This window comes from Neopsephotus bourkii, unplaced genomic scaffold (genome assembly GCF_033783945.1).
Source record: "Neopsephotus bourkii isolate Nb327-2 ecotype Australia unplaced genomic scaffold, CSIRO-AGI_Nbou_v1 NB_1472, whole genome shotgun sequence".
In the NCBI taxonomy this organism is placed as follows: domain Eukaryota; kingdom Metazoa; phylum Chordata; class Aves; order Psittaciformes; family Psittacidae; genus Neopsephotus; species Neopsephotus bourkii.
This window is the reverse complement of record NW_026901948.1, coordinates 54,041-68,014: the sequence shown is the minus strand read 5'-3', so window position 1 is coordinate 68,014 and position 13,974 is coordinate 54,041. Positions and strand designations below refer to the sequence as shown.

The 13,974-nt window shown below is 63.5% G+C and overlaps 1 protein-coding gene across 2 annotated transcripts; it reads left to right on the top strand.

Annotated features, from left to right (window-relative positions):
* Positions 1–7,137: 7,137 nt before the first annotated feature.
* On the top strand, positions 7,138–13,568 carry DOK1 (docking protein 1). 2 transcript variants are annotated; one of them, XM_061369035.1, is made up of 5 exons: positions 7,138–7,280; positions 7,669–7,962; positions 9,504–9,615; positions 9,764–9,936; positions 12,459–13,568. In XM_061369035.1, exons 1-5 carry the CDS (start codon positions 7,218–7,220, stop codon positions 13,530–13,532), a joined length of 1,716 nt encoding a protein of 571 aa, XP_061225019.1. In that variant the 5' UTR covers positions 7,138–7,217; the 3' UTR covers positions 13,533–13,568. The 2 variants fall into 2 exon arrangements, with proteins under 2 accessions (XP_061225019.1, XP_061225021.1); XM_061369037.1 differs by lacking the exons at positions 9,504–9,615; positions 9,764–9,936.
* The last annotated feature ends 406 nt before the right edge of the window (positions 13,569–13,974 follow it).

The following is a 13,974-nucleotide window of genomic DNA, read 5'->3' as shown; positions in this document are numbered from 1 at the left end:
CCAGCACACGGCCCCACTGTCCCCAGTGCACTGCCCATGCAGTGACCAGCACACGGCCCCACTGTCCCCAGTGCACTGCCCATGCAGTGACCAGCACACAGCCCCACTGTCCCCAGTGCACTGCCCGTGCAGTGACCAGCACACAGCCCCACTGTCCCCAGTGCACTGCCCATGCAGTGACCAGCACACAGCCCCACTGTCCCCAGTGCACTGCCCATGCAGTGACCAGCACACAGCCCCACTGTCCCCAGTGCACTGCCCATGCAGTGACCAGCACACGGCCCCACTGTCCCCAGTGCACTGCCCATGCAGTGACCAGCACACGGCCCCACTGTCCCCAGTGCACTGCCCATGCAGTGACCAGCACACAGCCCCACTGTCCCCAGTGCACTGCCCGTGCAGTGACCAGCACACGGCCCCACTGTCCCCAGTGCACTGCCCATGCAGTGACAGCACACGCCCACTGTCCCCAGTGCACTGCCCTGCAGTGACCAGCACACGGCCCCACTGTCCCCAGTGCACTGCCCATGCAGTGACCAGCACACGGCCCCACTGTCCCCAGTGCACTGCCCTGCAGTGACCAGCACACGGCCCCACTGTCCCCAGTGCACTGCCCGTGCAGTGACCAGCACACAGCCCCACTGTCCCCAGTGCACTGCCCATGCAGTGACCGCTGCAGTGACCAGCACAGGCCCCACTGTCCCCAGTGCACTGCCCATGCAGTGTCCAGCACACAGCCCCACTGTCCCCAGTGCACTGCCCATGCAGTGACCAGCACATGGCCCCACTGTCCCCAGTGCACTGCCCCTGCAGTGACCAGCACACGGCCCCACTGTCCCCAGTGCACTGCCCATGCAGTGTCCAGCACACAGCCCCACTGTCCCCAGTGCACTGCCCATGCAGTGACCAGCACACGGCCCCACTGTCCCCAGTGCACTGCCCCTGCAGTGACCAGCACACAGCCCCACTGTCCCCAGTGCACTGCCCATGCAGTGTCCAGCACACAGCCCCACTGTCCCCAGTGCACTGCCCCTGCAGTGACCAGCACACAGCCCACATCCTCCGGTCACAGGGACACGGATGACACACAGACACACATGGGGACTCACAGGGACACAAAGGCCACCTCCAGCCAGGCAGGAATGGCAGCCTCAGGATAAAGTGATGGAGTCACAGTGATGTGGGTTTGCTGTGCCCTGTTCCCACAGGGATGAGCCTGGCTCCAGGACGGTGGCCCAGGCCAGGGGGAGCTGGTGGCAGTGGTCACGCAGCACATCCTGCAGCCAGGTACCCACGGGGGCTGTTGCCCCATGGCGCTGCCCAGGCCCGCACAGCTCAGAGGTGAGGAGATGAGGGCTCACCCTGCCAGCTCAGCACTGGAGGTGGGCTTCTAGCCCCCTGAACGGCCCGCGTTCACCCTCATGGCTCGAACTTCCCATTTCCAGCTCCCCCCCAGCCCCCTCCTGCCCCAGCCAACCCCCACCACGCTCCAGCAGCACAGAGCGGCTTTGCTGCTGCTCCCCAAGGCACCTTCCTGCTCCTCTCCAACCCCCCCACGGGCCACCCCTGCCCCACTGGGGTCTGCACCCCCACTGCAGCACCGAGCCAGCGCCCACCCATCCCCTGCCGGGCCCCCGGCCCTCTTCCCCAGGCACATCTGGCTGCAGCTGGGCTGCGGCAGAGCCCCAGCACCATCTGCCGGCAGCACAGCCACGGCTGTCCCGGAGCTGTCCCTGCGCTGCATCTGGGGTTGCCAGAGGGCTGGGAGGGGATGGGATGGGATAGGGGACACTGCAGGAGCTGCCCTAGGAGAAGCATAGGCCCCTTCACCAGCATTGCCCCCGTGTCCTAAGGCAGGTCAGCCCCAGGAGCCTCCACCAGCATGTTTTCCTTCACTGTTCTCGCCTCCACAGTGCTCTGCTTCCACCTTGTCCCTCTGCCACAGGCTAGTACCTTCAGAGAGGACAATGCAGGGTACTTGCCATTCAAAGAGGAGTTTCCTTTGCTCCACAGACCATGGTCTCCCGTAGAAGCCTGTAAAGGGGGGTGGGGAGAGGGACAAGCCGTCAGTCATTGCCTTAAACCAACTTCTTTCTGTACTATCCCCAAGTGGCTGCTCTTAATCCAGAAATCCCCCTGTTGTTCACCTCTGAGCACTTCAAACATCCATTACTGAGCTACGATCTTGCTGCGCTGGTACTCAGGCAACTGGGTGTAATGTCTGTGCTTCCATCCTTCCCAGAGGAGGCAGCTGTGAAGGACTGCACAGGGTAGCACTTCAGCCAGGATGGGGAATCTGCAGCCAGGCCTAGAGCAGATGGCTGCGGGCTGGCTTGGGTGTGGGGCTCACTGGGGCAGAACTGGGTACAGCCACCCCACAGGTTGCTGCCTGTGGATTTTCTCATTACAGAGACCAGCTCTGCTGCCCTCTGCATCTCGCTGTGCCTGCGTGAGCTGGGTCAAGCAGAGCATCACTGCTCCTGTGTGCGCTCTACAAGCTGCTCACCCTGTCTTTAACAACCGCACAACTCAAACTGCAGCAAGACTGCACTGGTGCAGCTCCCCCACACCCTGCAGCCAGGACCCTGCAGCCAGGACCCTGCAGCCAGGACCTTGCAGCCAGGACCCTGCGGCCAGGACCCTGCAGCCAGGACCTTGCAGCCAGGACCCTGCAGCCAGGACCCTGCAGCCAGGACCCTGCAGCCAGGACCTTGCCGCCAGGACCCTGCAGCCAGGACCCTGCAGCCAGGACCCTGCACCACAGCAGGGCAGGGCCCTGGGGCAGTGTCACCGGCCCATGGCAGAGCTGCTGAGCTCAGGGCACACAAACAGCCTGAAGGGCTGTCCGCAGGGGCTGGGGATGCACAAGATGGTTCAGACACCTTGTCTGTTCCCCACTGGAAAACACCATCCCCATAAGCTTACACAGGGACAGCCCAGAGAGGGGAAGCACAACAGGGAGCAACCACGCCAGCTGTCTGCTACCAAAGGCACTCAGCAAGGAGCGCCCAGGCTGGCCCGAAGGACATTGCCCTTCCAGAAGGTTCACGTCAACAAAAGGGAATGCAGGAAATGCACATCTGCAGTCAGCAAATTCTCAAGTGTTTCTTGAGATTTCCCCTTGCGCTGCTGCTTTAGGTGGCTGCTGGGCACCAGTGTGACCCAAACTGCAGCACCACAGCAGCGGATGGGCTGCCCTGTGCTCTGCATGGCAGGAACTGTCTGTGGCTGAACACCGTGCACTGAGGGACACTGCTGGACATGCAGCACCCACTCCCCTGTTGGGAATGCTTTTGAGGAGGGACCCTTCCTATTCCTGCATGAAGGAAGACCGGGGAGGTGCAGAGAATACCCATTGGAAAGCAAGCCACTTCACCTGGGGACAGGAGAAGGACAAGCAGGTAAGTGGGTTGGAAAGAGGCAGATTTGACAGCTTCAACAATAGGTTAAGGGGAACCTGTAAGTGGCCCAGAACAGACCTGAACTTCAGCAAAAGAAGAGCCTTCCATCACTTTATGTCTCTGCAAGATCTGGCAGCTGCAGTGTGAAGTCTCACAGAAAACACCCTTTGAACGGTGATGGCAATGAACCATCAAGGCAGCTTCCCAGTTTCAGCTTCTAAATCGATCAATGCACTTTCTGAGAGGGGAATGAATGCATTCCTGGGACTGAGCAGCACACAAGGGCACCTCCCAATGACTCTGCTGGTGTGGGAGAAAGATCCAGCTCCAGCATCTGCCATGAAGCAACATTCCCCAGCAAACATCCCATTTCCCCAAGGTTCCTGAGTGCACCAAGGCGGGTTGGACTGCGAGAGGACCCCCATGCCCTGCTCCCTTTGGCAGAAACCCACCCTGCAGCCCCCAACCCCAACCTTGGCCACTGCTGTGGTTGGTGGTGCCACAGCACACACGGAACAGTTATCTCCTTTGCAGAGATCTACCTGGGTGAACATCTACATGGTGATCCCATCACCTCCCCCCCCACCCCACTGTGGCCACTCAAGGATCCTGCAAACATTTCACCCTAAAAAGGTACTTCCATGATAAATAGATTTTCCACTTCCCAATCCATAGAAACTCCTGCTTGGCCCCAGGAGTCCCTGTACAGCATCTGCCTGCACATGCCCTGCCCACCCTCGGCTGTGACCTGGCACAGGTCACACATACGCTGCTCATCCCAGCACGTGTCTTGCCAGCAGCAGCTCTGGGGAAGCACCATCCCAGTGCATTCTGCTCAGAAAAGTGACTGAAGCTCTACCATCAAAATCTCCTTGCATCCGTGGCTGCACCTCCAGAGGGGTGATGCTGGTGCTCTGCTTTCCCAGAGACAGCCGAGTGCTGCTGGGTGATGCTGTGCATTGGGACCTCGGCTCTTCCATGGCCCGGGTCACTACAACCCACCAATGCCATCACTTGCCAAACTGTGGGATGTCCCTCAGCACTTTCTGCTTAACTACTGGCAAATTTCTGTTGAACACATTGGGAAGCAGGCTCAACTGTTCCCAGCCCTGCTCCTGTACTGGGTGCAGGTCACCAGAAGCACCAGTCTGTTCTCTGGCTGCTGCTCCCCATACCCAGGTGCCAGAAGGGAGCAGGGAGCTCTGTGCAGGACTCATCACTCCTGCCCTGGCTTGGCCCTACTACAGCTGCCCCTGCCAGGCCCTGTGCTACCGGGATAGGAATGCCTGTCCTTCCTCAGTGTCCAGGAACTTCCTCCCCCCGGAGGAGCTCTACTAGCAGCATGTGTCCTTCTCTTTCCCAAGTCAGCTTTCTATGTCAATGATTCTTGTTTGACATTCTTTTTACTATCAACTTCCCCATCCCTGCACTTTTTACTTATTTTGCATTTATTTGCGTGGTGTTTTTGGTTCCTCCCAGGACAGGCAGTAGCTTCAGCAGTGCACTGTGCTGCCAGGGAAAGCAGAGATGCTTTTGCCCAGTAGGTGCCAGGCCTGGCTCCAGAGCTGCTGTAGAAACAGGAATTGGGCACTGGGAAGCAGGAGGACGGGGCTGAACCATACAGAGAGCCCAGGCTTTTGCTGGCCAGCCCTGGGCATGGCCCAAGCAGCTCTGCACTGCGGGCAGAGGGGGCAGCAGGGGCTCACAGGAGGATGCTGCTCCCGCACACCCAGGGCAGAGAAAAACCCATTGCAGGGAGCTGGGGGCAGAGCCGCGGATCCCCATGGCGGGGCGATGCGGGTCGGCTGTGCGGTGCTGGCTGCAGGGTGCAGCAGTGCTCTGGGAAGAGTCGGGGGTGCTGGTCCTGTACCCCAGGGCAGAGACCTGGTCCTGTGCTGCCTCCCTGCAAGCCCTTCCCGGCCCCGGTTCGCCCCAGGTGACCTGGCCAGCCCCTGCAATGCCCGGGTGGGGCCCCGGAGAGACCGGACCTACCTTCCACCACGCCGCAGAGGAAGCGCGGCCGCCCCGCCATAAGCGGGCGGGAGGTGCGGGGGGATGCGGGGAGGGATGTACGGGGAGATGCACGGGGAGATGGAGGGATGCGCGGAGGAACAGAGGGATGCTCGGAGGGATGCGGTTAGAAGTGGAGGGATGCGCGGAGGAAAAGAGGGATGCACTGAGGGACAGAGGGATGCGCGGAGAGAAGGGCGGAGGGAGGGATGGGGGTGCGCGGAGGGACAGCCCCGCCGCCTGCCCTCCCCCGGCGGAGACTCGCCCGCCGCAGCGCAAGGGGCGGCCCCGGCGGAGCGGAGCGGGGCGGGGCGGGGCGGGGGGGGGTCCCGCGTCCCCCGGGCAAAACGGCCCCGCACTGGCCCCGGCGGTTCAGCCCGATCCGGAGATCGCCTCGGTGGGAGATGCCAGAGCCACCCCCCCCGGTGGGTGCCTGGTCCCGAGCCCAGCCCGGTGCTGCACGGGAGGGTTGCAGCCACCACCGCCCACTGGCACCGGGGCCCAGCCCAATGTCCCCACCACCCCGACACCTTGTCCCCCATGTCCTCAGATGCCGATTTGTTCCCAGTACCGGCCGAGGGCATTTATTTCTTCTGCCTCTGCAGCTTCCCAAGACCGAAGACCATGTCCTGGATCTGTTCCACATTGCTCTGAGCTGTTGACGCATCTGGCTCATGATGTCTCTGTCCCACAGGTTGTGGCTTGCAGAAGTGCTGCCACGTCATTAGTTCCCTGTCCTGCAGCCGCAGACCCCTGTGCAGTACCTGCCTACGCGCAGGCCTGTGTTTGACGTCACTGCATCGCTCTGCTCCTTTCCTGACCACTTTTCCTGTTTGTCAGTTTTGATGTCAGATGGAGCCGTGCTCTGCAGCACCCCCGAAGCCTTCCCCACCCCAGAGGGTGCCTGGCTGGGGTGATGCGCAGGAGGGTCCTTCATGGAGTGGGGCAGGACAGGTTTTAATCCCTTATCTCCCAGGTGACCTGCCAGGGTGTTGCACTGCTCAGATCGTCATTTTAGATGTCTACAAAGACCTCTCTCTGCAGCCGTTCATTCCCTGCAGCACTTGTGTAACTACCAGTACCCGGGGCAAGGACCGTGCTGTGCCGGGGTGCTGGACACCCACCTCCCAGGGTGCCCTGTGGGCCCTGGTCACAGGCTGCGGCTCAGTGTCCGCACTGAGCTTGACCTAACTCAGCTGCCGCCAGAGATGGCAAAGCTGCCGGGTAGGAAGGCCCTGACGCCTGGCGGGGGTGGCAGGGGTAGGGCCAAGGCTCCATCTCCTCCCCGGGCTCTCTGAGCGTGGGACACGTCCTCAAACAGGTCTGGAGCCGACACCTCTCCCGTGGGATGAGGACACGGCAGAGCGGAGCCGGCAGCAGCAGGAGCCAGCTCCCTCCTCGCCCCTGACAGGGCCGGTCGGCCGCGGGCTGTTGCTGCCACGGCTCCGTCCCAGTGGAGGTGGCGCCGGGTGGGACGATCCCGCTCCCGGCCTCATGCCCAGGCGGTGCCGTACAGGGCCGGGTAGCGGGGCTCCGGTAGGGCCAGCCCCGCGCCGAGAGCCAGGGCCGCAGGTGCCGGGGCCACGGGAACCGCCCGGGCTCCCGGAGGTCCGTGCCGGGACCCCGCTCGCTACCGGCGGAGAGGTCCCAGCGCACGGCGCGCAGCGCACGTGCCCGGCTCGCAGTACGTACGCACGCACGCACGCACGCACGCACTCCCCCCGCCACGTGCGTCCGCAGCGCGTCCCCGCCCCGGCCCGGCGCCGTTGGCGGCGGGCGGAAGCACGGGCAGCGGCGAGGAGCGGGATGGACCCGCCGGCCAAGGAGGGGCCGCTGCTGGTGCAGCACAGCCACAAGTTCGGCACCAAGGTGGGGCCCCGCCACACGTCCCTTCCCCTCCCCTCCGTCCCCGAGGGTCGGGCTGGTGGGGGGGCGGCACCGGGGTGGGGGTCAGGCCGGGGCCGGGCGAGGTCTCTGCCCCCTTGCCTGTGGCCCCCCCCGCCGGGCCGAGAGCACTGCCTGGCGACGGGGGAAGCGGGGCCGGGGCTCTGTGGGCCACCCGCCCGCCTGGGCCGAGGGGTCCTGCGGCTGCCCCCTCCCCGCCGAGTCTCGGCTCCCCCCGGCTCTGTCTGGGTGCGGTCGGGGCCGATCGCCGCCGCCGCGGGGCCGCTCCCGGTGAGCTGCCGGCCCGGCCGAACATCCCGGGCGCCCTCGCTGGTGCCCGGCCCGGGCCCGGTGTGACCCCGCTGCCTTGCAGAAGTGGAAGCGGAGCTGGTTCGTGCTGTACCCGGCCAGCCAACACGGCGTCGCCCGCCTGGAGTTCTTCGAGTGCAAGGATCCGGTGCCACCGGAGCGGCTGGGGAGCGGGCGGCTGGACAAGACGGTGGTGCGGCTGGCGGACTGCACCAGCGTGGGGCCCGTGCCCGAGAGCGGCCCCCGCGCCGGCACCGCCGTGTTCCGCCTGGAAACCAGCGACAGGAGCTACCTCTTCGCGGCTGACAAGCAGCAGAGCGAGGAGTGGGTGGCGAAGCTGTGCGAGATCGCCTTCCCGGTGAGCCTGGGGCGAGAGAGGGGCCCTCGGCCAAGACGGCCCCGGGGGGGACAGCGGGCCCCGGGCGGAGGGGTGACCCCTTCCTACCCATCGGGAGGGGTTGGCACTGAAGGGAGAGACGCCCCAGAGCATCCACGGGTGGTCGCAGAGGTCAGAGCACTGTCGCTGAGGCTCTGGTCCCCTCCCCATAGCTCCCACCACGCCAGGAGGCAGCAGCTTACAGCACTTCTCAGCACCGCCAGTAACTCTTGCTTGCAGCACCATTCCAGGTGGGGCTTTTCCCTGTCTTGGAGCCTGTCCTCACCCCCATTCACCCCCCCCCCCCCCCCAGGGACCGGCTGGTGATGGCTGAGGAGCATCATTTCCTCTTGTCTCACCCACTGCTGCCTTTCCTGCCGCAGCACTGACGGAAGCAGAGCCCCAAGAGCATTGCTGGTGCCCAGCTCTGGGACCTGCCTGGCTCCGGCTGTCAGTGGCCAGTGGCCCCCCCTCGCCCAGCCCTGGGGCTTGCTCTCTCCTGCTGCTGGAACCCCCACCCAGTGCCTGTGCCCCAGCTGCAGCTCTGCAGCCTTCCCCTGCAGGCAGGGTCAGCAGCGTGGCAGCGAGGCCACAGAGCTCTGGAGTTCGGGATTTCGTGTTCTTTGGGAGATGAAGGAGAGTGCAGCCAAATGGAGCCCTGAAGGGAGCTGGGGGATCAGGCGGCCCTCGAGACCCCAGGCTGGACCCTGCTGCGTTCCGTGCTTTACCTGAGCAGGAGCTGCTGCTGTTGGCTCTAAGGACACTGGGTTTTAGCAGGCCCCATTCTGTTTAGGAGCCAAACAAGAGGGCCCAATGCCTCGCTTTATGCCTTGGGTCTTGTTAAGAAGCTCATGTGTCAGGTTTTAAAGTGAAACTGTGACAGCCTGGCTTCTGCAAGACTTACACTGCTGCAAGCTCATCCCACGTGCCCTTGAGAAACAGCTTCCAGCTCCTGCCCAAGTGCAGACCCTTGGGAGACAGTGCAGGATCTGCTGCAGCAGCTCTTGCAGCGCATCTGTGAGCCTTTGGTTTGTGGGGGCCTTCCCTGGAAGAGGATCTTTGCTACCTGGGGGTAGCACTGAGGGTGCATCCCCCCCACAGCCCGTAGGGGACCCTGCTGCTGGGACAGGGCTGCTGACAGGCTGTGTGCAATGCACTTTCAGTTCTGCATGTGTTAAAATAGAAGCACTTGCTTCCCTTCTGCGGGCTGGGCACCAACACTGGCACCACCTCCCTGCCTGTGCAGAGGCAGGACACAGACCCTGGTGTTACTGGCTCATTTCCTCAGCTCCCTGCCTTGTGTCACTGGGAAAGCATTCCTGGTGGTGCCGGGAGCCCCGTTCATGGGAGCTGGGGGTGGGCACCCTCTGGTCTCTCACTGACCATGGGCAGGGAAGGGCTTGGTGTGGCTGCAGAGTGGCCGAGCTGTGTGGGGCTGGGCTGGCCCCTTGGAGAGGGCAGGGGGGCTGGCGGGGGGCAGTGTGGGATGGGGGAGCTGGGGCTGATCCGCTCTCCCTTGCCAGGGGAATGGCCCCAGCCATGCTGGCGTGGCGGCCCGGCGCGGCAGAGAGGGCGGCGGGGAGGCCCCAGCCCTGGAGATGGCCGTGAACTCCATCTACTACTCGAGAGATGAAGGTGGGACCCGGCAGTGCCCCGGCTTGGGGCTGCTTCCTGCGGGGCCTCTCCTGCCGCTGCCCTGGCACCAGGGCTCCGCTGGGCCCGCGAGGCCTTGCCTGGGGACGTGGTTTCCTGTGCCCTGCCCCGAGCATCCCTGTCCCCGCAGTGAACAGCTTCTGGGTGACGGTGCAGAGGACCGAGGCTGCGGAGCGATGCGAGCTGCGCGGTGCCTATGTGCTCAAGGCCGAGCGTGACAGCCTCGTCCTGAAGGAGCCACGCACAAATGAGATCCTCTACGTCTGGCCCTACCGTCTGCTCCGGAGATACGGGCGGGACAAGGTGAGGGGCCGGGGATGCCGTGTGCTGTTCCCCCATGGGTTTTCCCATGGCCGGGACAAGGTGAGGGGCCGGGGATGCCGTGTGCTGTTCCCCCATGGGTTTTCCCATGGCCGGGACAAGGTGAGGGGCCGGGGATGCCGTGTGCTGTTCCCCCATGGGTTTTCCCATGGCCGGGACAAGGTGAGGGGCCGGGGATGCCATGTGCTGTTCCCCCATGGGTTTTCCCATGGTCGGGACAAGGTGAGGGGCCGGGGATGCCGTGTGCTGTTCCCCCATGCGTTTTCCCATGGCCGGGACAAGGTGAGGGGCTGGGGATGCCGTGTGCTGTTCCCCCATGCGTTTTCCCATGGCAGGGGTAAGGAGCTGATGTGCCCAAGCAGCTGTGCCAGCTGGGAAGCGGGCTCTGCTGAATGCCAGGACCGCTGCAGCCCTTAGCAGCCAGAGCAGGGCCCTCAGGGATGCCTGTGAGTCCGTCAGTCCTCAGCTCCCACCCGTGTCACCGTGCAGAGGCGCAGGCTGGCAGGATGTGCCCCACAGAGGGCATTGCTGTGCAGAGCCCTCTCTTACGTGGTCCTTGACCCGCTCCCGCTGGGGCCATTGCAGCCCCTGCAGCTGGCTTGTCCCCACTTTTCATCCCAGCACTCCCCAGCCCGTGCTGGGGACGGGCAAGTTCTGTGCAGCGCACAAGCTCCCCCCAGCCTCCAGGGACCTCTCAGGTTTGCTCCATCCCTTCTGTAGAATGGTGCTCGGAGCAGGAGGGACTCTTTGGGACACCACTTCCTCTAGATTGGCTCACCTTATGGGGCATACTGCTCTTAGCCTGGCTGAGAGCTCCATCCCTTCTGTAGAATGGTGCTCGGAGCAGGAGGGACTCTTTGGGACACCAGTTCCTCTACATTGGCTCACCTTATGGGGCATACTGCTCTTAGCCTGGCTGAGAGCTCCATCCCTTCTGTAGAATGGTGGTCGGAGCAGGAGGGACTCTTTGGGACACCAGTTCCTCTACATTGGCTCACCTTATGGGGCATACTGCTCTTAGCCTGGCTGAGAGCTCCATCCCTTCTGTAGAATGGTGCTCGGAGCAGGAGGGACTCTTTGGGACACCAGTTCCTCTAGATTGGCTCACCTTATGGGGCATACTGCTCTTAGCCTGGCTGAGAGCTCCATCCCTTCTGTAGAATGGTGGTTGGAGCAGGAGGGACTCTTTGGGACACCAGTTCCTCTACATTGGCTCACCTTATGGGGCATACTGCTCTTAGCCTGGCTGAGAGCTCCATCCCTTCTGTAGAATAGTGGTCGGAGCAGGAGGGACTCTTTGGGACACCACTTCCTCTAGATTGGCTCACCTTATGGGGCATATTGCTCTTAGCCTGGCTGACCTGTGTAGGTCTGTCCCTTCTCCAGTGTCCCCCAGCAGTAGGTCCCCGATCCGTCCTGCTGCTCCCCTGAGCACAAGGGGTGCCTGCCGCGCTGCATTGGGAGGAAGTGCTCTCCCAGGGCTGTTTCTAGAAGCGCTGCTGCCAGCTGCAGTCTGCTAAGGGTGCCTCCTGCAGCACCTTCCCAAAACAGAAGTGGAAGCAGCCGTGCTGCTCAGCTGCAGGGTCCGTGCCAGGGCAGGACAGGAGCTGCATAGTGCGAGGAGCAGGCAGCTGCACCCACAGGCCCCAAGCAGTGGTGGCTTGGCACGTCTTGTGTTTGGCAGCATTGACCCCCAAAAGGAAGTCTGGCCCCAGGGGCTTTTGTAGCAACCCCAGGGGCTGCTGCTGCGTGTGAGAATGCACCCACGGGGCAGAAATCCCACCTGGATTCAGGGACTGAGGTGCAGAAGGAAGTGAGCATCTGCTGGTGGGAACCTGAGCGTGAGCTCAGGCCTGAGGAACACAGCCTTGTTGCAAGACTTCTCCTTAGAGTACTTCATACCATTAACAGAGTAGTGCTGCTAAGGCAGATGCACTGCTTACTGCTGGTAGCCAAGCTGCTGCTTCTGGCCGTTCTCTTGTGGAAAGCCATGTTCCACGTCTTGTATCTCGTGCCTGTGGATCACTTCCCTTGTGCCTGCCTAGAGCTGACTTTCCAGGCTGCCCATAATAGTTCCCTGTGCTGGACCGTCACTCGTCATCTCGCACCGCTCTGTTCTCGGTGCTACCTGCCTGCTATTTCCTAGACTGACGCTGCTGGAGCTGCTCAGGTGAGGCAGCAGAGCTCCAGCAGGACCTGCAGCTCCGGCCCTGGGGCATCTTGCACTGATGTCCCCTCAGGTATGCACGCAGCTCCAGCTGCACAGGTTGCTCTGGGCTGCTGGGCAGCACTGCACAGTGCTGAGCACAGCTGCTGGCCACAGCCCCCCCCCAGGGAGCTGCTCACTGAGCTGCAGCCTCAGTGCAGGGAGCAGAAGGAGCTGCGTGTCCCATGGGGTCTCTTCCGTGGGATGTGCAGGATGAGCACAGCAGGATGTGCTGCCCACAGGATGTGCTGCGTCAGCAGGTGCTGGGCAGGATGTGACCCTTCCGCTTCCCCTGCAGGTGATGTTCTCCTTCGAAGCTGGCAGGCGCTGCAGCTCCGGCCCAGGGAACTTCACCTTCGAGACCAAGCAGGGCAACGAGATCTTCCGGCTGGTGGAAGCCTGCATCAGGGAGCAGAAAGCACAGGTGGAGGAGAACCGTCAGAGCTGTGGCTCGCTGGACTCGGACAGCCCCAGCGTGGTGCTCATCCGACAGGCCCTGGCCGACTCTCTGAGCCTGGAGCTGCCCACGGAGGGAGATGATGCCCCAGCCCCCAAGGGAGGACTGGCCCCCAGGCCCAGTGTGGCGGCAGAGGAGAGAGACGCAGCGTCCCTGCTGAAGGCACGGACCCTGCCAGAGCTCCCTGTGGTACAGGCCAAGCCTGCCGTCCCCAGCACCCCCCCCCGTTCCCCGCTGCCGAAGGTGCCCCGTGCCCTGCTGCCGGCCGAGGACCCCTCCGCGGTGTACTCGGAGCCGCTGGACTCGGTGAAGGGCTCCCGCCCGCGCCCGGACCCGCTGTACTCGGACCCCATCGACAGCAAAGCCGCGGACGAGGGGAAGCAGCGGCCGCTCTGCCCAGGCCTCTACGAGCAGGTGTGGGCTGGGCTCCATGGGCAGGGCCCCGCGGTGCCCGCACGGGGGGAGCACATCTACGACGAGCCCGAGGGCCGCGCTCCCCGCGCGCTGCCCCCGCCCGCCTGCATCTACGACGAGGCGCGGCCCACGGGCGAGGCCTGGCGCACCCAGGGCCACGACGGCCGGGCCGGCTACGAGTACCCCTACAGCCCCAGCACCGACGACTACTCGGTACCGGCCTTCCAGGCCAAGGCCAAGGGTCCCAAGCCGCTGCCTGCCCCCAAGCCCCAGGCAGCCTTTATCCCTAAAGGCACGGAGAAGAGCGGGGAGGCGGGCAGGCAGCGGGGCAGTGCTGCTTCCGAGAAGGCAGTTGTGAAACCCAGCCTCAACAGCAGCAACAACAACAACGTGGAGGTGCTCTACAGCCAGGTGCTGAAGCCCCAGCACGCGCGCAAGCAGGAGCAGTCTGTGGATGAGTGCAGCTTGTCGCCCGTCTACGAGGACTTAGGAGTGATATAGCAGCTGCTGCACTGTGCTGGACTAGGAGGGACTGGGGGGCCCGTCCGAGAGCAGTGGTGGCCCTGGGGGTGGCCTGGGGCCAGGGGCTGCTCTGGCTGAGGCTCCCCTGTGCTCAGGGGCTGCGTTTCCCTGGAAGCCCTTTCCACAGCAGGAGAGCCATGGCTGGCGCTGCTGTGCTCTGGAGCTGGCTCCGTCCCCCTGCGCCTGCTGCTCTGGCTCTGCGCTGGCTCCCTGTCCGGGTGCGGGGCCGGGATGCCCACTGCGGTGCGTGAGAGACGTTCCAAAAGTATTTTTATACAGAATTATTTTAATATTAAAGGTTGGATGTCTTGGAATGAAGCGTTTGCCTGTGGCATGTCGGGGCTGTCGGGTACCCAAGGTAGCATCTGGGGACACAGCTGAGCAGTGTTCACATGGTATCGAGTTCGTGTTGGTGCCTGAG